Genomic DNA, 22,500 nt, shown 5'->3' on the forward strand with positions numbered 1-22,500 from the left:
TTATTTTCACTTTTCACACAATCTTTTGGTACACCAATAAGGTTTAAGAATGTAAACATATATTTTACATTTCTAATTAACTACCCTAAATATGTTAGCATAATGCTTTGACCAAAATATATCTGACATTTGTATGCATGTGTGTAAGTGTGTGTATTTTTATGTTTATATTAGTGTCTACTAATGTGATCAACTTACGGGAAGTTGCAGCTCAGCTCAAATGCAGTTTCAACAGACTCAACAACAGTAAGTGAAAGTATGTGCCTACTCCTAACTAACGTTACCTCTATTCCAATACCTTAACATCTAACCTAAACTGAAATTGTAGACCCAAACCTCTAATCCAAAGTGTTTTATACTCACACACACAATGCATATTAACCGTCTACACATCCAGGTTTTGGAGATGTAAAAAAAATTAAAGATAAGTTACGTCAGAACCTTTCTACCTTTATTTTGAAACTGCTCCCTAAAAATGTAACTGAAAAACAATAATAGTTTTAGGAGAAAAAAATTTAAAATAGAAATATACAATAATCTAGTTGCACAAGTGTGCACACCCCTAAACTAATACTTAGAGCTGCAAATTTTCAAAGTCAGTCAAATTTATTTAAATAGTGCTTTTTACAATTATTGTCACAGAGTAGTTTAACAGAAACCCTAAACCCTAATCTTGAACTTAAATGTATTCCTTTTTGACATGTGCTCTAATCAAACCTTAAACCTTTTATGACATCTGATAGATTACTCTACTTAATGAGGCTATTTTCAAGATCACACTGAATTTAGCTGACTTGCCCATATCACTCTTATACCTTGTACTGCAAATTTTAGCATTTGAACTCTAGTATAATGGGAAATCTTAAATCCACACCTAAATACAACCAAACTCACTACAAGTAGGCAATGCACAAAACACCTGCAGGAGGCTAAGATAAGTCCAAACACAATGGACCAAACTCATCTTATCCTATCTTAAACTTTCAATTCAGTGATGAAAGTCAGTCAGATTTATTTATATAACAATTTTTACAACACTCATTGTCACAAAGAGCTTTACAAATGTATGGGTCCAGATCCCTAATGAGCAGCCAAGGATGACAGTGGCAACGAAAAATTCCATAGGTGGGATTTAGAAAGAAACCTTGGAAAGACCAGGACTCAAGAAGAAACCCTTCCTTCATTGGGCAGCCCAGCTAGTACCACAAATATTGTCTAACTACTTTGTCACCGATGAGCAGAACTAGTCTAAATTGGCATCATCTCTGCAGCAACATGCAAATAAAACAAAAAGACGTTGCATGAGCAGCCCATATATGATACCCATGCCAGCGATTAGCATGTAGCTGTGGCAGGTTTATCTATAGAAGCATAACTAAAATGGAGGGCCTGATGGTGACCACAGTCCTGAGGGCCTGATGATGACCACAGTCCTGAAGGCCTGAGGGTGACCACAGTCCTGAGGGCCTGAGGGTGACCACAGTCCTGAGGGCCTAATGGTGACCACAGTCCTGAAGGCCTGAGGGTGACCACAGTCCTGAGGGCCTGATGATGACCACAGTCCTGAAGGCCTGAGGGTGACCACAGTCCTGAGGGCCTGATGGTGACCACAGTCCTGAGGGCCTGATGTTGACCACAGTCAGGGACCAGAGCACCCTAACCTTAAATCCTAAACCCTAAAGCATTAACCCTAAAGCCTAACCCTATCCCAGAACTTATTACAGCATCAAACATCATCCCCACTGAGAGTCTCTTATAACCAGAGCTGTTTATTTCACGTACTGAATCTGAGAGGTTCTCATAACCAGAGCTCTTTCAAGAGGCTGCTCAGCCGGTTTATTGCTGATGGGGAGAACCTGAAATAAGCGCTGCTCAGCCCTACAGATATTCTGCCAAGATGTCAGCCTTTCGCCCTGCTGAGGGCTCTACTGCCGGAGTTGGGGACTCCTTCTCTACGTTTGTTACATCCAGGGCTGCTAGACTAGATACTACAGACTGCTGTCCTGGCCTTCCTATTGCCTGGATGCACTCTTCCAAATATCAAATGTTCTCCATCAAGCTAATGATTAACTTACACTTCTCACAGATAAATTTATCAGTAATAACAGGGGATTAGCTAAACATGCCACACTCGACACAAATAAAAAACAAGTTGGGAGCCATGTTGAAATGAATATGCCAGCTGGTAAGATACTTCACTTACGTTAGTACCCATAAGATGTGTGTGTGTGTGTGTATGTGTGTGTGTACATATGTGTTGTGTATGTGTGTGTAGATACTCAGGATCAGTGTTGTCCACTGCAGTGGACACTCTACTCTTCCCACTGTTATTATTTCTCCGATTACGGCATGTCCTGGCACCAAGCTCAAGATGAGTGTGAGAGCATGAAGGGGCAGCTGCTGGTGCTGAACAGCAAAAAGGAGAAGGTCAGTGTTTATGAACGAGGCAAAACAACCAAACACTTATCAGCAGTGTTTATGAACGAGGCAAAACAACCAAACACTTATCAGCAGTGTTTATGAATGAGGCAAAACAACCAAACACTTATCAGCAGTGTTTATGAACGAGGCAAAACAACCAAACACTTATCAGCAGTGTTTATGAACGAGGCAAAACAACCAAACACCTATCAGCAGTCTTTATGAACGAGGCAAAACAACCAAACACTTATCAGCAGTGTTTATGAACGAGGCAAAACAACCAAACACTTATCAGCAGTGTTTATGAACGAGGCAAAACAACCAAACACTTATCAGCAGTGTTTATGAACGAGGCAAAACAACCAAACACCTATCAGCAGTGTTTATGAACGAGGCAAAACAACCAAACACTTATCAGCAGTGTTTATGAACGAGGCAAAACAACCAAACACTTATCAGCAGTGTTTATGAACGAGGCAAAACAACCAAACACTTATCAGCAGTGTTTATGAACGAGGCAAAACAACCAAACACTTATCAGCAGTGTTTATGAACGAGGCAAAACAACCAAACACTTTTTAGCAGTGTTTATGAACGAGGCAAAACAACCAAACACTTATCAGCAGTGTTTATAAACGAGGCAAAACAACCAATGTTTTTTTAAAGCACATTTCTAATATAACCAAAATCCATAAGGGCAAGTATGTTTGAATTTTACTCAAGTATACTTACATTCATTTTAGTACAGTTAAGTAGACTTTAATTCTATATTTGTACAACTATTGCAAAATAGCTGTTCAATGCTAACATACTTTAAGTGTAGAAATTAATAGTGAGGCCTGGGAAGTACTCTAGGTGTGCTTAGATATATTAGAATAATTCAGTATGATCTTTTCCTACAGGAACAGGACTGCACAGAATGTTCTGTAGGGGTTTTTAAATCCAGGTGACAAACATAATTACTCTGGTCTACAAATTTATAAGAATATTAGTTCAGAAATGTACTTTGTATAGTGGGGTTCTTATGTAAAGCATTTTTCAACATTTTAAAATGAAAAAGTACTATTCAAATAAAAATAAACATTATTTTACCACGGCTTTTTTACAACGGGCGTAGTATGTTAGAGTGGCTGTTAGCTAGTTCTGTCCTGAATATTGTATAGCTTTTAACTAGGTGCAATACAGTTGTTTGGTTATAATTAACAATGTGATATCATATGTAATCTTGCTGCTTTTGGTTAGCAATTGCAAGCTGCAGAGAGGAGATTTGTTTGTGTTTACAAAAATGAATGCAACAGGGCTACATCCAGTTCCCAGCACTGAAACAGACCACCACTTTGTCATATATATTACTGTTTCTGTGCAAACCAATCTCATAATCCTAGTTCACATTAATAATCTTGCCATAAATATACCAAAAATAATGTGCATATGTGTATGTACATGTGTGCAAGATATTAGGATTAGCCGTAACAATTTGCACTATTAATCGCTGCGTGTGTGTGTGTGTGTGTGTGCGTGTGCGCGTGTGCGTGTGTGTGTGCGTGTGCGCGTGGGCGTGTGTGTGTGTGTGTGTGTGCGCGTGGGCGTGTGCGCGTGTGTGGGTGTGTGTGCGTGCGCGCGCGCGTGTGTGTGTGTGTGTGTGCGCGTGTGTGTGTGTGCGCGTGTGTGTAGGAGTTTGTGATCAGCCATACTACTCCTCACTACTACTGGCTGGGTCTGACTGATGAGAGGACAGGACAGTGGGAGTGGCTAGATGGAACACCCTATGTGATGGTCAAAAGGTGAGTGTGTGTGTGTGTGTGTGTGTGTGTGTGTGTGTGTGTGTGTGTGTGTGTGTATATGTATATTAAACTGTGTGTGTGTGTGTGTACACATATTTAACTCTGTGTATGAGAGAGATATGGAGAAACAGATACATAGAATAAGAAATGTAAGTGTGGGTACTAGATTGTTTTCATCAGCTGAAAACTGATGTGTGCATGCGCGCGTGTGTGTGTGTGTGTGCGTGTGTATATATTAAACTGTGTGTGTGTGTGTGTGTGTGTGTGTGTGTGTGTGTGTGTGTGTGTGTGTGTGTGTGTGTGTGTGTGTGTGTGTGTGTGTGAGCAGTGAATGGATGCCCGGCCAGCCTGATAACTGGGAGGCTCATGGTTTGGGTGGAGGGGAAGACTGTGCTCACTTCCACAGAGACGGCAGATACAACGATGACCACTGCTCTCGTGACTATCGTTTTGTCTGCAAATCCCACGCAATCACATCTGATCAGTGAACACATACACTTATCTCATAACACATAATGCACATAATAAGACACAAATGAAACGTTCAAAAATGAACACAGTTATTATCTCATAACACTTGCCTGCACATAATAACACACAAATTAAACGTTCAAAAATGAACACAGTTATTATCTCATAACACATTCCTGCACATAATAACACACAAATTACTTTTAAAAAGTAAAGATATCTCTACCATGCAAAGATAAACACGAGTCTCTTTTTACAAATCTGAGTCAAGTCTCAAATCTCTGTGATACAAGTGAAATCTGGGTCAAGTCTCGAGTCTCTGTAGTACAGGCCAATCTGAGTCATGTCTCGAGTCTCTGTAGTACAGGCCAATCTGAGTCAAGTCTCGAGTCTCTGTAGTACAGGCCAATCTGAGTCAAGTCTCGAGTCTCTGTAGTACAGGCCAATCTGAGTCAAGTCTCAGATTTCTGTGGTATGAGTCAAGTTTAAGTCAACTCTCAAGTCCCCATTAGAAGTTTTGTTTAATCTCATTGTTTACAGTTCATAGTCTTATTTATTTATGAAGTTGCTGACATGCATTCTCAATTGCAAAGTCATGGAACAGTGCCTGAAACCTAATGTTAAATATATGTTGGTCTGCAAACTAGCATTAGCTATCAAAATATAACAAAATATGGCAGTAGGACAATGGCACATGTAACTATAAAACTAGAAACTGCTTAAAATTATATGAAGTTTACTAGAAAAAGTATTTATTAGATATTGATCTAGCTAGCTAGCTGGTTAGCATACTTTTTAAACTACAGGCAATCCAGGTAGCTAGCATACTTGCTGTCCATACCAACATTTTCATGTGTTTTAAGATGTCTTACAAAGTTCAGTGTCATTTTGCTAGTGTCCTTTATTTTAACGTTGTGTGTAGCACTGGGATTATGTCCATCTAACTCAAAGAGTTTGTACCTGAAGATGCTGATTAAAGGTTCATCGTGTCCTATGAGATGCTGATTAAAGGTTCAACGTGTGTTATGAGATGCTGATTAAAGGTTCATCGTGTCCTATGAGATGCTGATTAAAGGTTCACCATGTCTTATGAAATGCTGATTAAAGGTCCACCGTGTCCTATGAGATGCTGATTAAAGGTTCACCGTGTCCTATGAGATGCTGATTAAAGGTTCACCGTGTGTTATGAGATGCTGATTAAAGATTCACCATGTCCTATGAGATGCTGATTAAAGGTTCACTGTGTGTTATGAGATGCTGATTAAAGGTTCACCGTGTCCTATGCTGTACCTGGTGTGAGAGCTGAGAGATGGAAAAAAAAAACTAAACATGTCCATTTCAGAACTGACAGACAAGATGCTCGCTTAAAATCAGACAGAAAATACGTTTTTTAAAAACAATTTGTTAGATTCTTGTTTTTCCCCTACACTTTCACAAGTGTTAAGTCACAAGTTGAGTCACAAGTCAGTTAACCAAAAGTCCAAGTCAAGTCATGAGTCTTTCAACATGACAGTAGTGCAACTCGGTCACCATCTGCTACCATCTCAAAACACACACACACACACACACACACACCAGTAATAACACATAACTGAAATTAACAATGAACACACTCACTCATCATCTCATAACACATCCAGTCCATATAGTGTGTCCATGGTGACATGTTTTTTTCCCCCGTAAGCTCGTCCTCCACCGCACAGCCTGTTACACCAGGTGGGAAAGTGGACGGGTTTGGGCTGAAGCTGGCAAAGAAGCTAAAGCGGTTAGCCACAGCAATGCGTGCAGGTGTCGGGTGGCTCTCACCACTTAACCCAGTCCAACGTAAACTAGCGGTCTGGGACCAGAGTCAGTTAAACTAGCTAGGCTAGCTAATGCTAAATAACTTCTGCTACCTCTAGACAATTCGCCTCAATTTACCATAATTTTGTGTGGGTAGCTCTGCTAGTATTTTAGTTAGCTATGTCGGTCACATGATGGGTTATTTTGTCTCAAAAACTTGTTAAAATGTACTAAGTTAGTTACAAAACTAGAGACAGCGAGTGATCATAATCTAGCTAGTTAGCTAGTTCATATTAATTTCATATCTTTTATTTCTAAAAGCAGAAGGGCAGTATCTGAATGTGAGCAAGTGTCTAGTTAGTAATCTAGTGATTTCTAATCTAGTAATCTGGTCAAGGCCTCGAAGTGTGTAAATAGCATCCACGGTGTTGCTCACTAAGTGGAGCTTCTGGCTAGTAGAACTGGGCAAACGCCACCTCAACTCTGGAGGTAGGTGTGGGTGTGCGTGAGTGCGTACATGTGTGCACAGAGGTGCTGCTTGACACCAGGCAAGGCCGGCAACTGCTGAGGGCCCCAGGCCAGTGGGGGGTGCCCGAGGACTGACACACTTTAAACTACAGTAATGGCAAAGAGTCCTGAATTCTCTTGGGTGGCCCCGTGAATTTTTGCCTGCAGCCCCAACAGACTCTAGAATCGCCACTCTGCATGCATGTCTGTGTGTGTGTGTGTGTGTGTGTGTGTGTGTGTGTGTGTGTGTGCGTGTGCACACGTGTGATCATGGTGTACAAGCATCATAATTGAGTGTTATAACTGTGGTGCTACAGTGTAATACAATGTGAAAAATGAATTGTGAAATCCTTTGGTTATCAATAGGGGTTGTGGTGGTTTGTGTGTGGGTTGGTTTACGTGTGTGTGTGTGTATGTAGGGTTCATTTGGGTTTGCGATGGTTTGAGCGTGTGTGTGTGTGTGTAGGGTTCATTTGGGTTTGCGATGGTTTGAGCGTGTGTGTGTGTGTGTGTAGGGTTCATTTGGGTTTGCGATGGTTTGAGTGTGTGTGTGTAGGGTTCATTTGGGTTTGCGATGGTTTGAGTGTGTGTGTGTGTAGGGTTCATTTGGGTTTGCGATGGTTTGAGTGTGTGTGTGTAGGGTTCATTTGGGTTTGCGATGGTTTGAGTGTGTGTGTGTAGGGTTCATTTGGGTTTGCGATGGTTTGAGTGTGTGTGTGTGTGTGTAGGGTTCATTTGGGTTTGCGATGGTTTGAGTGTGTGTGTGTGTGTAGGGTTCATTTGGGTTTGCAATGGTTTGAGTGTGTGTGTGTGTGTGTAGGGTTCATTTGGGTTTGCGATGGTTTGAGTGTGTGTGCGTGTGTGTAGGGTTCATTTGGGTTTGCGATGGTTTGAGTGTGTGTGTGTGTGTGTGTAGGGTTCATTTGGGTTTGCGATGGTTTGAGTGTGTGTGTGTGTAGGGTTCATTTGGGTTTGCGATGGTTTGAGTGTGTGTGTGTGTGTAGGGTTCATTTGGGTTTGCGATGGTTTGAGTGTGTGTGTGTAGGGTTCATTTGGGTTTGCGATGGTTTGAGTGTGTGTGTGTAGGGTTCATTTGGGTTTGCGATGGTTTGAGTGTGTGTGTGTAGGGTTCATTTGGGTTTGCGATGGTTTGAGTGTGTGTGTGTAGGGTTCATTTGGGTTTGCGATGGTTTGAGTGTGTGTGTGTGTAGGGTTCATTTGGGTTTGCGATGGTTTGAGTGTGTGTGTGTGTAGGGTTCATTTGGGTTTGCGATGGTTTGAGTGTGTGTGTGTGTGTAGGGTTCATTTGGGTTTGCGATGGTTTGAGTGTGTGTGTGTGTGTAGGGTTCATTTGGGTTTGCGATGGTTTGAGTGTGTGTGTGTGTGTGTGTAGGGTTCATTTGGGTTTGCGATGGTTTGAGTGTGTGTATGTGTGTGTGTAGGGTTCATTTGGGTTTGCGATGGTTTGAGTGTGTGTGTGTGTGTGTAGGGTTCATTTGGGTTTGCGATGGTTTGAGTGTGTGTGTGTGTGTGTGTAGGGTTCATTTGGGTTTGCGATGGTTTGAGTGTGTGTGTGTGTGTGTGTGTAGGGTTCATTTGGGTTTGCGATGGTTTGAGTGTGTGTGTGTGTGTGTAGGGTTCATTTGGGTTTGCGATGGTTTGAGTGTGTGTGTGTGTGTAGGGTTCATTTGGGTTTGCGATGGTTTGAGTGTGTGTGTGTGTGTAGGGTTCATTTGGGTTTGCGATGGTTTGAGTGTGTGTGTGTGTGTGTGTGTAGGGTTCATTTGGGTTTGCGATGGTTTGAGTGTGTGTGTGTGTGTAGGGTTCATTTGGGTTTGCGATGGTTTGAGTGTGTGTGTGTGTGTGTAGGGTTCATTTGGGTTTGCGATGGTTTGAGTGTGTGTGTGTGTGTGTAGGGTTCATTTGGGTTTGCGATGGTTTGAGTGTGTGTGTGTGTGTAGGGTTCATTTGGGTTTGCGATGGTTTGAGTGTGTGTGTGTGTGTGTGTAGGGTTCATTTGGGTTTGCGATGGTTTGAGTGTGTGTGTGTGTGTGTGTGTGTGTAGGGTTCATTTGGGTTTGCGATGGTTTGAGTGTGTGTGTGTGTGTGTGTGTGTGTGTAGGGTTCATTTGGGTTTGCGATGGTTTGAGTGTGTGTGTGTGTGTGTGTAGGGTTCATTTGGGTTTGCGATGGTTTGAGTGTGTGTGTGTGTGTGTGTAGGGTTCATTTGGGTTTGCGATGGTTTGAGTGTGTGTGTGTGTGTAGGGTTCATTTGGGTTTGCGATGGTTTGACTGTGTGTGTAGGGTTCATTTGAGTTTGCGATGGTGTGTGTGTGTGTGTGTGTGTGTGTGTGTGTGTAGGGTTCATTTGAGTTTGCGATGGTGGGGGGTGTGTGTGTAGGGTTCATTTGAGTTTGCGATGGTGGGGGGTGTGTGTGTGTAGGGTTCATTTGAGTTTGCGATGGTGGGGGGGTGTGTTTGTGTGTGTGTGTGTGTGTGTGTGTAGGGTTGATTTGGGTTTGTGGTCGTGTGTGTGAAGGATTCATTTGGGTTTGTGGTCGTGTGTGTGTGTGTGTGAGTGAAGGATTCATTTGGGTTTGTGATGGGGTGTGTGTGTGTAGGGTTCATTTGGGTTTGCGATGGTTTGAGTGTGTGTGTGTGTGTCGGGTTCATTTGGGTTTGCGATGGTTTGAGTGTGTGTGTGTGTGTAGGGTTCATTTGGGTTTGCGATGGTTTGAGTGTGTGTGTGTGTGTGTAGGGTTCATTTGGGTTTGCGATGGTTTGAGTGTGTGTGTAGGGTTCATTTGGGTTTGCGATGGTTTGAGTGTGTGTGTAGGGTTCATTTGGGTTTGCGATGGTTTGACTGTTTGTGTAGGGTTCATTTGAGTTTGCGCTGGTGGGGGTGTGTGTGTGTGTGTGTGTGTGTGTGTGTGTGTAGGGTTCATTTGAGTTTGCGATGGTGGGGGGTGTGTGTGTGTAGGGTTCATTTGAGTTTGCGATGGTGGGGGGGTGTGTGTGTAGGGTTCATTTGAGTTTGCGATGGTGGGGGGGGTGTGTGTGTCTGTGTGTGTGTGTGTGTGTGTGTGTGTGTGTGTGTGTGTGTGTGTGTGTGTGTGTGTGTAGGGTTCATTTGGGTTTGTGGTCGTGTGTGTGTGTGTGTGTGTGTGTGTGTGTAGGGTTCTTTTGGGTTTGTGATGGTTTATGAGAGTGTTTGTGTAGGGTTCCTTTGGGTTTGTGATGGTTTATGAGTGTGTCTGTGTGTGTGAAGGGTTCATTTGGGTTTGTGGTCGTGTGTGTGTGTGTGTGTGTGTGTGTGTGTGTAGGGTTCTTTTGGGTTTGTGATGGTTTATGAGAGTGTTTGTGTAGGGTTCATTTGGGTTTGTGATGGTTTGAGTGTGTGTGTGTGTGTGTGTGTCGGGTTCATTTGGGTTTGTGGTCGTGTGTGTGTGTGTGAAGGATTCATTTGGGTTTGTGGTCGTGTGTGTGTGTGTGTGAGTGAAGGATTCATTTGGGTTTGTGATGGGGTGTGTGTGTGTGTGTTTAAGATTCATTTGGGTTTGCGATGGTTTGAGTGTGTGTGTAGGGTTCATTTGGGTTTGCAGTGGTTTGAGTGGGTGTGTGTAGGGTTCATTTGGGTTTGTGTGTGTGTGTGTGTGTGTGTGTGTGTGTGTGTGTGTTTGTGTAGGGTTCATTGGGTTTGCTCCTGAGATCTTTGCTGTTGTGGAGCAATGGAACCACAGAGACCATGATGATGACCAGCTGTTCTACACACGCATCTACCTGGACCAGGAACAAAGGGTGTGTCTGTCTGTCTGTGTGTTTGTCTGTGCCTGTGTCTGTCTGTGTGTCTGTCTTTCACCTGAAAGACATTTTTCCTTTTCCTGTTTCTCTTTCTCCCAATTCAATTGATTGTGTTTTCAGAAAATTACTGTAAAGCCTGTTAGTAGCTGCAGTAATAACATCAAAAATTACGACTGCAACAAAAACCCACACCGTCTCCAATACTACTATTTTAATAATAATAATAATAATAAAACATAGAGGCAACAGTAGTAGTGGCAGCTAACAAACCATTAACACATTAATAAGCTGTTACTAACCCTTTAACACATTAATAAGCTGTTACTAACCCTAACCCATTAACAAGCTATTACTAACCCTAACCCATTAACACATCAATAAGCTGTTACTAACCCTTTAACACATTAATAAGCTGTTACTAACCCTTGTTTCTCATTGTTTTCTCTCTCTCTCTCTCTCTCTCTCAGACTAAGTTCAACATGACACTGGATCATAAATCACGGATTTTCCAGAATCTTAATGGCGCCATTGGTAAGAACACATATGAACGTGGGTGTGTGTATACACACACTTTGCATTGTCCTTTTTCAATTTTAGATGTCATGTGTGTTAAGGAACATGTGTGTTCTTTAAACTTTTAGAGGAAGTGGTTCTGAAGTTTGAGAAATCTCGAGTCAGAGCTCGCAATGTTGCTTACGATACACTTCCAGTTGTTATCCATGGCAATGGACCTACCAAGGTAAATCACCCCTCTGCCTCACTGCCTCTCTCCACCCCTCTGCCTCACTGCCCCTCCCGCTCTCTTAATGTCAGATGAGCATTAGGCTGGTACAGTAGCCTGACCCTGACCCTAGCCTAGAGATTATTAGATTTATCAGATACTGCCCCAAAACAAACCAGTCACAGTCCATGGAGAGGCCAGTTGTGACACAATTCATCAGTCCCACCCTTGTCTGGTCTTGCTTTATTGTTGAATGTCTTTATTGTGTGTGTGTGTGTGTGTGTGTGTGTGTGTGTGTGTGTGTGTGTGTGTGTGTGTGTGTGTGTGTGTGTGTGTGTGTGTGTGTGTGTGTGTGTGTGTGTGTGTGTGTGTGTGTGTGTGTCTCTAGCTCCAGCTGAATTACCTGGGCAACTATGTTCCAACAGCGTGGACATATGAAAGAGGATGTGGCATCTGTGATGATCTGCTATATCTGAACGATATCCCAGTTAGTGTTTTAATTTTAATTATTCCTATCTGTCGTTTCCTGTCATTCTGTCACCCCTTTAGTATTTAGGGATACTCTTGTACTTCTTACATTGCTTAATTTTTCAATTAGAAAATCATTTGTATAACATTTTGGGTATACAGTCCTGTTCAAAAGACAGTACTCCCTCTTATTGTGGAACACGAATAACAGGTGTTGGCAGTGATCTCTAACCTTTCTGTGGTATGTAGAGGGGACGTGTCGCTAACGTTACTGTGGTATGTAGAGGGGACGTATCTAAAGTTACTGTGGTATGTAGAGGGGACGTGTCTCTAACCTTTCTGTGGTATGTAGAGGGGACGTGTCTCTAACCTTTCTGTGGTATGTAGAGGGGACGTGTCGCTAACGTTACTGTGGTATGTAGAGGGGACGTGTCGCTAACGTTACTGTGGTATGTAGAGGGGACGTGTCGCTAACGTTACTGTGGTATGTAGAGGGGACGTGTCGCCAACGTTACTGTGGTATGTAGAGGGGACGTGTCGCTAACGTTACTGTGGTATGTAGAGGGGACGTGTCTAACGTTACTGTGGTATGTAGAGGGGACGTGTCTCTAACCTTTCTGTGGTATGTAGAGGGGACGTGTCGCTAACGTTACTGTGGTATGTAGAGGGGACGTGTCTAACGTCACTGTGGTATGTAGAGGGGACGTGTCTCTCACCTTTCTGTGGTATGTAGAGGGGACGTGTCTAACGTTACTGTGGTATGTAGAGGGGACGTGTCTAACGTTACTGTGGTATGTAGAGGGGACGTGTCTCTAACCTTTCTGTGGTATGTAGAGGGGACGTGTCGCTAACGTTACTGTGGTATGTAGAGGGGACGTGTCTAACGTCACTGTGGTATGTAGAGGGGACGTGTCTCTAACCTTTCTGTGGTATGTAGAGGGGACGTGTCTAACGTTACTGTGGTGTGTAGAGGGGACGTGTCGCTAACGTTACTGTGGTATTTAGAGGGGACGTGTCTCTAACCTTTCTGTGGTATGTAGAGGGGACGTGTCGCTAACGTTACTGTCGTATGTAGAGGGGACGTGTCTCTAACCTTTCTGTGGTATGTAGAGGGGACGTGTCGCTAACGTTACTGTGGTATGTAGAGGGGATGTGTCTCTAACCTTTCTGTGGTATGTAGAGGGGACGTGTCGCTAACGTTACTGTGGTATGTAGAGGGAACGTGTCGCTAACGTTACTGTGGTATGTAGAGGGGACGTGTCTGATGTTAATGTAGTATGTAGAGGGGACGTGTCTCTAATGTTAATGTAGCATGTAGAGGGGACGTGTCTCTAACGTTAATGTAGAATGTAGAGGGGTCTTGTCTCTAATGTTAATGTAGTATGTAGAGGGGACGTGCGTCTAACGTTAATGTAGAATGTAGAGGGGTCTTGTCTCTCATGTTAATGTAGTATGTAGAGGGGACGTGCGTCTAACGTTAATGTAGTATGTAGAGGGGACGTGTCTCTAACGTTAATGTAGAATGTAGAGGGGTCTTGTCTCTAACGTTAATGTAGTATGTAGAGGGGACGTGCGTCTAACGTTAATGTAGAATTAGAGGGGACGTGCGTCTAATGTTCATGTAGTATGTAGAGGGGACGTGTGTCTAACATTTAATGTAGAATGTCTCTACTGTTGCTGTAGGATGAAGAGATGCCCCTGGTGCACATTGCTGTGTTCATCGAACAGCCAACACCCTTCCTGGAGGAGTTTCTGGAGAGACTGACAACACTGAATTACCCACACACTCGTTTAAGGCTCTTCATCCACAACAATGTACATGCATGAATTCACACATGCTTTACACAACAACGTACATGTGGTTCACGCACATTTTACACAACAATTTGACTACTCTATGTACATTTATGATACAGTAATGTTCATTGGTGGCGTTTACCACTACGCAAACCATACAATTCCATAGCAGCCACAGATCAGGGTGCCCCCTGCTGGACACAAATGGTTAGCTGAAAGAAACAAAAGATGACTAAATGCTTTTTTTTTTTCATGGTTCAGCACTAATGAGATACTGAAACACACTAGCTAGCTAATCAGGACTGTTGAACACAACAATGAAACGTTCGTATCCCGTACGTACTCCAGCCAAATTCTGTGCAGTACTCTCAAACTCAACCAGATTAAAAGAGATACATGACAAACACAAACACATATTCATTGTAGCAGCTCAACACTCACAGTCAGCGTGGCATGCACTGTATATATCTACACACACACGGTCAGCATGGCATGCACTGTATATAGCTACACACACACACACACACACACACACATGGTCAGTGTGGCATGCACTGTATATATCTACACACACACACACACACACACGATCAGCGTGGCATGCACTGTATATATCTAGACACACACGGTCAGCATGGCATGCACTGTATATAGCTACACACACACACACACACACACACACACACACACACACACACACACGGTCAGCGTGGCATGCACTGTATATATCTAGACACACACGGTCAGCATGGCATGCACTGTATATAGCTACACACACACACACACACACACACACACACACAGTCAGCGTGGCATGCACTGTATATATCTACACACACACGGTTTGTGGCATGCACTGTATGTATCTACACACACACACGGTCAGCGTGGTGTATACATCTGCAATTAAACATGGTCAAATCAACAAACACTTGGTAACTAGCCAGCAGAAACCCATTAGGTTTAATCACCTCACCATGTCACTGTTACTAGACAAAGTGTTACAGCTACTGAATCATAAACCCAAAACATCTTTCTGCAGTTCAGTTCTCTCTGCTGAAGCTAAACCACTTTCTGTGGATGTGACTGAAGTTGAATCCTCTTGTTTAACAAGATGTCAACTTACTGGACAGCAAGTACGACAGCGTCTGTAGGGTTAGGGTTAAACTAACCAAGCGTCTGTAGGGTTAGTTTATGTCTTATTGTGAGCAGGTTTCCTAAATGCTATTTTAGAAATGGTGCTCATAGTGACTCGAGTGATTAACCGGGATCAGTGGTTATACCAAGTTTAAGTTCAAGTTCGGTTTATTTGTCACATACATAATCATACACAGTATATCTCGCAGTGAAATGGTTTGAGAGTGCTCTGTCCAAACTGAGGAAAAAACAAAACAAAACGGGTGTATAGAGAAATGTATGCGTGTGTATATGTATGTACACAATGTACAGTTCCATCTTACAATTGAACATCTTTACAGTTACATGTTACATGGTGGTGGTGGTCCGCACAGTTGATCAGTTTCCCTGATTCAGGGCCCGAATGGCCTGTGGGAAGAAGCTCCTCTTCAGTCTCTCTGTCTTAGTCTTCAGGGAGCGAAAGCGCTTCCCTGACCTCAACAGAGAGAAAAGCCTATTGTTGGGATGGGTGGGGTCCTTCATTACCAAGGTCCTAAATAAAGCTTTAGAGTTTACAGATCATCTAGTGCTGGCTGTCTGTCTGTCGAGGTCTCTCTGTCTACACACACACAAAGTCAGGGTAAAGTCAGGGCCATCACATCTAGCAGACCTATTACCCCACATTCGTACTGCTTGCTTACCGGTTTACAGGAAGGATGTCTTTTGTATCTTTTTTATATTCCATTTTGTGTGCCTGAATCTGGTTGAACCGATGAGTCATCACTCCTACTCTCACACACTCGTGCACACACTCCCACAATCACTCCTATACATACACACACTCATACCCATATACGCTTGTACACAATCACTCCTACACAAACATACATGCATACTCATACACTTCTACACAAACATACACACATACACAATCACTCCTATACATACACACACTCATGCACAGTCACTCCTGCACAAACACACTCATGCACACTCAGGAGGCTGTATATTAACAATATTAATCCTGAGAATGTTATATTCTACTCGTGTGTGTGTGTGTGTGTGTGTGTGTGTGTGAGAGAGATTAGGTGGTGTATCATGAGAAGCACATTGAGTTGTTTTGGAGTCGGCATCGTTCTTTGTTCTTAGATGCTCGTATTGTTGTACCTGAGGAAAACCTCCGGCATGACCGGGCCAGAACCATGGCTGTGTAAGTGTACACACCACAAACACACACACACACTCCCCCACACACCTACATAGCCCCAGCCTTAACCCTAGGCCTATATGTGTACGAGTCAGCTGTCGTTAAAGTTTTAGCAATCAATTAGCAAGTTTTTGTATTTTATATTTTTCTATTGTTGAAGTAAGTTTAGATTTTTCTAGTGTGAAATATAGAAAAGGGCTATTTGGATTTTTTTTTTTAAAGAAAACCTAACTTAATTTCCAAAAGTTCTGGAATTAGAATGTGTCCAAATCCTGATGATATGGATGTATAATATCTATAATGTATACTGCCTACAGTGAGACACACGCATTCCACTTTCATAGATTGTGTTTGTGTGTGTGTGTGTGTGTGTGTGTGTGTGTGCGTGCGTGCGTGTGCGTGCGTGTGTGTGTTAGAGAGGCGTGTAAGAGCAGCATCACCTGTGATTACTACTTCAGCATTGATTCTGATGTGGCTTTGACCAACCCTGACATACTGCGGATCCTTATAGAAGAAAACAAGTAACACACACGCGCACACACACACACATACTTTCTCAAACCCTTACATAAGCACACTCTGGCACATTCCATGCATACACCTGCACACACACAAATAGACACACACACACTGTTGAGTAGAAGACAGCTTCTGTTTCTGTAGAGAATACAGAGAAAATCAGAGAGTTGTTAACAAGTCAGAGATTCTATCCAAACAGAGTGGTGATCATTTTTATGTTGTATGATAATCAGTCTCTCCTGCACGTATGACTAGCAGTTGGTTGCTTACCCAGCGCATCTGAAGTGGGTAGCTATCAGACTAGATCCACAGGGTTGGGGTTTAAGATAGACCAGGGTTAACCCTGGACTAGATCCACAGGGTTGGGGTTTGATAGACCAAGGTTAACCCTAGACTAGCTCCACAGGGTTATATTTACATGTACAGCATTTAGCAGACGCTCTTATCCACAGCGACTTACAAAAGTGCTTTTTAATTTTCTCACAGAATACATCCCAATACAGTACAGCAGGTTAGAGTCCAAAATGCCAGTGAACTAGAATACTGTAGAAATACAGGGATCACTGCTGATGCCTAGAATTACAAAATTCATAAGGTCTGTCTGAAACAATGATGAGTGCAAATAACACTGAGTACTAGAGTTTGTTAGTCAACATCAGTGTAATAAGCAACATCCTACAATAAGTAGTAGTTTAATTAGTCAATCTAGAAGTAGGGTTAGACTTAGCAAACTCTGGTGTGGATAATGGGGGGGGGGGGGGGCACACCCTGGTGTGCATTTTCTGACTGCCTCTTTCTGTCTTTTCCTCTGTCTGTCTGTCGCTCATTCTCAGGTCAGTGATTGCCCCAATGTTGTCTCGACATGGGAAGCTCTGGTCTAATTTCTGGGGTGCTCTGAGTCCTGAAGGGTTCTACTCCTGTTCTGAGGATTACATTGACATTGTGCAAGCCAAACGAGTGTAAGGCCACTCTTCATGCTGTGTGTGGCAGGGAGTGTACGTGTGGCTATGAGTATAAGCCTGAGTAGTGGTAGCTCAGTGGTGAAGGTACTTGACTAGTCATCAGAAGGTTGCTGGTTCAAGCCCCACCACTACAAAGTTGCCACTGTTGGGTTCCTGAATAAGACCCTTAACCCTCAGTTACTCAAGTTGTACCCAGTCATAATTTTAAGTTGCTTTGGATAAAATTAAATGTAAATGCGTCTGTGTGGGTCAGGAGGTTGGTGTTTGTGAATGAATCTGTGTCTACATTTATGTCTTGTGTTGAAATGTGTTGTTCTGTTCAAAATTAATTAAAAGTCTGCTAGAGGCTCTCACTGCACCCTAATCCCTAACTCACTGTTAGGAGTTAGGAATTCAACAGCTAAATAATACATTTAATTAATGCATTAACAAATAAATAATGGGTTCTAAGCCCACAGGGGCCTGTGGAATGTGCTCTGTGTAACTCTGGTCTACCTGTCTGTCCAGGGGCCTGTGGAATGTGCCCTATGTAACTCAGGTGTACCTGATTCGTGGTGACATCCTGCGTACACGACTGGCCCACATCTCCCTCTATGAGGAGGAAGAGATAGACCCTGACATGGTCTTCTGCAGAGCAGTCCGAGACCAGGTGTTTGTCTGCGTGTGCACATATGTATCCGCGCGTTTGCCTCTCAGTGCTGGGGTCTCAGGTTTGAGTCCCTATGTAGGTAGCCATCATGATAAATTGTCTCGTGATATAAAAGCTGTGTGTGTTTTAATTGTAAAGTGACCTTGGGCTCCTTGAAAGGTGCTACATAAATACAACTGCATTCATTCGTATCGGAATATGAAGTGAGCTGAGGCAGGATCCATATGTGGTAATGTTTGTTTAAGGCACATCAGCCTCATTATCTTTATACAGTCCAGACTCAGATAATCGTTAGACAAAGATGTGTAGACAGAACACAGCCAAACACAGAGGGCCAAAGTGACTGATATGGATTTGAAAAGTCAGAATAAATGAATATGAAGTGTAAGCTAGGTAAAAAGTCACTTGCAACCAAAAGTTGCATTGTAATAAATTTGTTACAGCATGTAGACTATGATACAAACAAAAATACAAGGTACCCTCCCCAAACTTCCTGTCTTGGTGCAGTTCCATATGAAGACCTGAAAGATATTACTGATGTAGTGACATTTCAAATCAGGAAAAACTATCCATAAAAGACCTCTGGAGTGTATATAGCTAAAAAAGAGTTTAAAAAAGTATTTGGGCAACATGTCATGTGAATCCATCCTGTATTTTAATTCGTTATAAATGTATTTATAATGTGGTTTACCGAATGAATGAATGAATGAATGAATGAATGAATTAATTAATTAATTAAGTTTTTTATATATATTTTATATATATATATATATATATATTACACTGCTTTATAATGCCTGTCATAAGCCTGTATAATTAAGTAGTTATAGCTACATGCATAAGCTCTTATAGCACAAGCAAGCATTTCATGGTGACATTTACATTTACGGCATTTAGCAGATGCTCTTATCCAGAGCAACTTACAAAAGTGTTTTTTCATTTCCTCATAGAATACATCCTAGTACAGTACAGCAAGTTAGAGTCCAACATACCAATGAACTAGAACACTGTAGAATACAGGGATCACTGTAGAGCTCAGTAACAATAACCAAGTAACCCACACCAGTGTTCACACAAGTCTTAATGCTAACCCTAACCTGGCCGTACACACACATTTTCCTACCTAACTGTGATTACTCACTAGAGTTTGAGTAGATCTGCCTTTATGTTTTGTAGGGTGTGTTCATGTTTGTGTCTAACAGAGATGAGTTTGGCCGATTGATCTCATCCAACAACTACAACATCAGCAGACTCTACCCTGACATTTGGCAAATATTCGATAACCCCATGGTGAGGACTATACTTCTGTATTTTCACTCTCTGTGTCTCAAACACATACAAGCATATTCACATATGCACAGACACACACACACACACACACACTTTCACAGAGATACACACCCACATACGCAAACACATGCACAGATACGAACACTCATGCACTTTCACATATACACAGACAATAATGGGAATTGTATTATTTATTTTATTTAAATTAGCATTAAAGAGTGTGTGTGTGTGTGTGTGTGTGTGTGTGTGTGTGTGTGTGTGTGTGTGTGTGTGTGTGTGTGTGTGTGTGTGTGTGTGTGTAGGACTGGAGAGAGAAGTATGTCCATGAGAACTACTCTCAGATCTTTGAGGAGGGGGAGACTGTGGTGGAACAGCCCTGTCCCGACGTTTACTGGTTTCCCATCTTTTCTGAACGGATGTGTGATGAACTGGTGCAGACGATGGAGGACTTTGGCATGTGGTCTTCAGGGAGACATAATGTAACTGTATATATACGTCACTATACCGCTACACACAGTCCTACAGATGCTGCTGCACATCGAGAGTTCAGCTCATTGTACAAGAGATGTACACTATATTGCCAAAAGTATTCACTCATCTGCCTTCACACACATATGAGTTTGAGTGGCATCCCAATTCTAACCCATAGCGTTTAATATGATGTTGGCCTACCCTTTGCAGCTATAACAGCTTCAACTCTTCCTGGAAGGCTTCCAACAAGGTTTAGGAGTGTGTTTATGGGAATTTTTTACCTTTCTTCCAGAAGCACATTTGTGAGGTCAGACACTGATGTGAAGGCCTGGCTCACAGTCTCCGTTCTAATTCATCCCAAAGGTGTTCTATCGAGTTGAGGTCAGGACTCTGTGTAGGCCAGTCAAGTTCTTCCACACCAAACTTGCTCATCCTTGTCTTTATGGACCTTGCTTTGTGCACTCGTTTACAGTCATGTGGGAACAGGAAGGGGACATCCCCAAACTGTTCCCACAAAGTTGGGAGCATGAAATTGTCCAAAATCTCTTGGTATGCTGAAGCATTAACAGTTCCTTTCACTCGTGTTAAGGGGCTGAGCCCAACTCCTGAAAAACAACCCCACAACATGATCCCCCCTCCACCACTTTACACTTGGCACAATGCAGCCACACAAGTACCGTTCTCCTGGCAACCGCCAAACCCAGACTCGTCCATCGGATTGCCAGACGGAGAAGCGTGATTCGTCATTCCAGAGAACACGTCTCCTCTGCTCTAGAGTCCAGTGGCAGCGTGCTGTACACCACTGCATCCACTGTTTTGCATTGTGCTTGGTGATGTAAGGCTTGGATGCAGCTGCTCAGCCATGGAAACCCATCCCACGAAGCTCTCTACGCACTGTTCCTGAGCTAATCTGAAGACCACATGAAGTTTGGATGTTTGTAGGAATTGACTCAGCAGAAAATCAGCGACCTCTGCACACTGCTCCTCAGCATCCGCTGACCCCACTCTCTCATTTTACGTGGCCGACCACTTCGTGGCCGAGTTGCTGTCAATCCCAATCACTTCTGATTTGTTATAATACCATTGACAGTTGACTGGAATATTTAGTAGCGAGGAAATTTCAAGACTGGACTTGCACATGTCCACAGGTTGCACAGGTGGTATCCTATCACGCTGGAATTTACTGAGCTCCTGAGAGTGACTCATTCTTTCACAAATGTTTGTAGAAGCAGTCTGCATGTCTGGGTGCTTGGTTTTATACACCTGTGCCCATGGAAGTGATTGAAATACCTGAATTTAATTATTTGGATGGGTGAGTGAATACTTTTGGCAATATAGTGTACCTGTTGACCTCAGGCTCCATGATCTGCTGTAGGGGTATTAGATCTGCTGTTGGCATATTATATATTCTTATATATCATCTGTCTCTCTACAGGATGACAGACTAGCTGGTGGTTATGAGAATGTTCCTACAGTCGATATTCATATGAACCAGATTCAATATGAGGAAGAATGGCTGAAATTCCTAAAAGACTACATAGTTCCTGTGACGGAAAAACTCTACCCAGGGTACTACCCAAAGGTATTAGAGACACACCCGTAAACACTCTCACTCTGATAGAAAAATAGGTCACTCAGTTAACCTGTATACACAGTGAGACTGTATACAGTGAGGGTCTGTATACACAGTAAGACTATCAACTGTATCAGCGCAGTGCTGTATGTGTTACAGATGAATGCGGTGATGAAGCGTGTGTGTTTGTATTACAGGTGAAGGCAGTAATGAAATGTGTGTTTGTATTACAGGCGAAGGCGGTGATGAACTTTGTGGTTCGTTATCGGCCCGATGAACAACCTTCCCTTCGGCCACATCACGATTCCTCAACCTTCACCATCAACATTGCTCTGAACAGCAAGGGAAAAGACTACCAGGTAAACATGCACACAGGCATGAGCCACACACAGTGCGTGTTTGTGTCTGCATGTCTGTCTGTTTTCATGGTCTTTTCCATCGCTGTGCTTCACACACCCACAATACACCTATTTCTACAGGGCTCATTATGAACAAACATAAATTTTATGTTCATGTGTATATTTTGGCTTTATTAGCCAACTTGACACAGTGTGTGTGTGTGTGCGCGTGTGCGTGTGTAACAGGGTGGGGGCTGCCGTTTTCTGCGTTATGACTGTAAAATCGAAGCTCCCAGGAAAGGATGGTCCTTGATGCACCCTGGACGTCTGACCCACTACCACGAAGGCCTGCCCACCACAGAGGGCACACGCTACATCATGGTGTCATTTGTAGACCCCTAGCACTCCTCTGTGCGTGTGAGTGTGAGTGAGAGAATAATTTGTAATTTAACAAGCAGTTGTCATTGTGTACTTTCGAATGTTGAGGCAGTAGTTTTACCATGTTTTTCTCCATTAACGTGCCTCACCCCCTGCCCGTAGCAAAAGCAATAGTTTTCAAACTTTCTTTTGTGATCAACCTCTTATTTGTTGTTTTCGTGTGTTTTTGTTTTGTTTGCTTTTTG

General features: G+C 42.8%; 2 protein-coding genes across 2 annotated transcripts in view; both read left to right on the forward strand.

Moving 5' to 3' along the window:
* Positions 1-5,796, forward strand: part of LOC113568166 (C-type lectin domain family 10 member A-like) — a 9,620-nt gene extending 3,824 nt beyond the window's left edge. Inside the window, exons 5-8 of the mRNA XM_035521769.1 lie at positions 175-246; positions 2,276-2,427; positions 4,096-4,205; positions 4,534-5,796. Of these exons, the coding sequence (XP_035377662.1) occupies positions 175-246; positions 2,276-2,427; positions 4,096-4,205; positions 4,534-4,693 (494 nt within the window). The 3' untranslated portion in view covers positions 4,694-5,796. The remainder of the gene's footprint in view (positions 1-174; positions 247-2,275; positions 2,428-4,095; positions 4,206-4,533) is intronic.
* Positions 5,797-5,886: 90 nt separating this feature from the next.
* LOC118240672 (multifunctional procollagen lysine hydroxylase and glycosyltransferase LH3-like) lies at positions 5,887-22,436 on the forward strand. The gene is made up of 16 exons (XM_035521770.1): positions 5,887-5,918; positions 6,361-6,500; positions 10,651-10,763; positions 11,234-11,297; positions 11,408-11,505; positions 11,876-11,974; positions 13,639-13,770; positions 15,957-16,078; positions 16,492-16,596; positions 17,428-17,553; positions 18,064-18,205; positions 19,382-19,495; positions 19,798-19,974; positions 21,402-21,548; positions 21,773-21,898; positions 22,124-22,436. The coding sequence occupies exons 1-16, from the start codon at positions 5,887-5,889 to the stop codon at positions 22,277-22,279; spliced, it is 1,893 nt and encodes a 630-aa protein (XP_035377663.1). The 3' UTR covers positions 22,280-22,436.
* Positions 22,437-22,500: the final 64 nt, after the last annotated feature.

This window comes from Electrophorus electricus, chromosome 22, assembly GCF_013358815.1.
Source record: "Electrophorus electricus isolate fEleEle1 chromosome 22, fEleEle1.pri, whole genome shotgun sequence".
NCBI classification, from domain to species: Eukaryota; Metazoa; Chordata; class Actinopteri; order Gymnotiformes; family Gymnotidae; genus Electrophorus; species Electrophorus electricus.

Excerpts from the sequence above, each read along its gene's own strand:
- LOC118240672 (XM_035521770.1), top strand. The coding sequence starts at position 5,887 with ATGTCCTATGAGATGCTGATTAAAGGTTCACT. Across the intron at positions 6,501-10,650 it reads ACCACTTAACCCAGTCCAAC|GGTTCATTGGGTTTGCTCCT; the intron begins GTAAACTAGCGG and ends GTGTTTGTGTAG. Across the intron at positions 16,079-16,491 it reads CGGGCCAGAACCATGGCTGT|AGAGGCGTGTAAGAGCAGCA; the intron begins GTAAGTGTACAC and ends TGTGTGTGTTAG.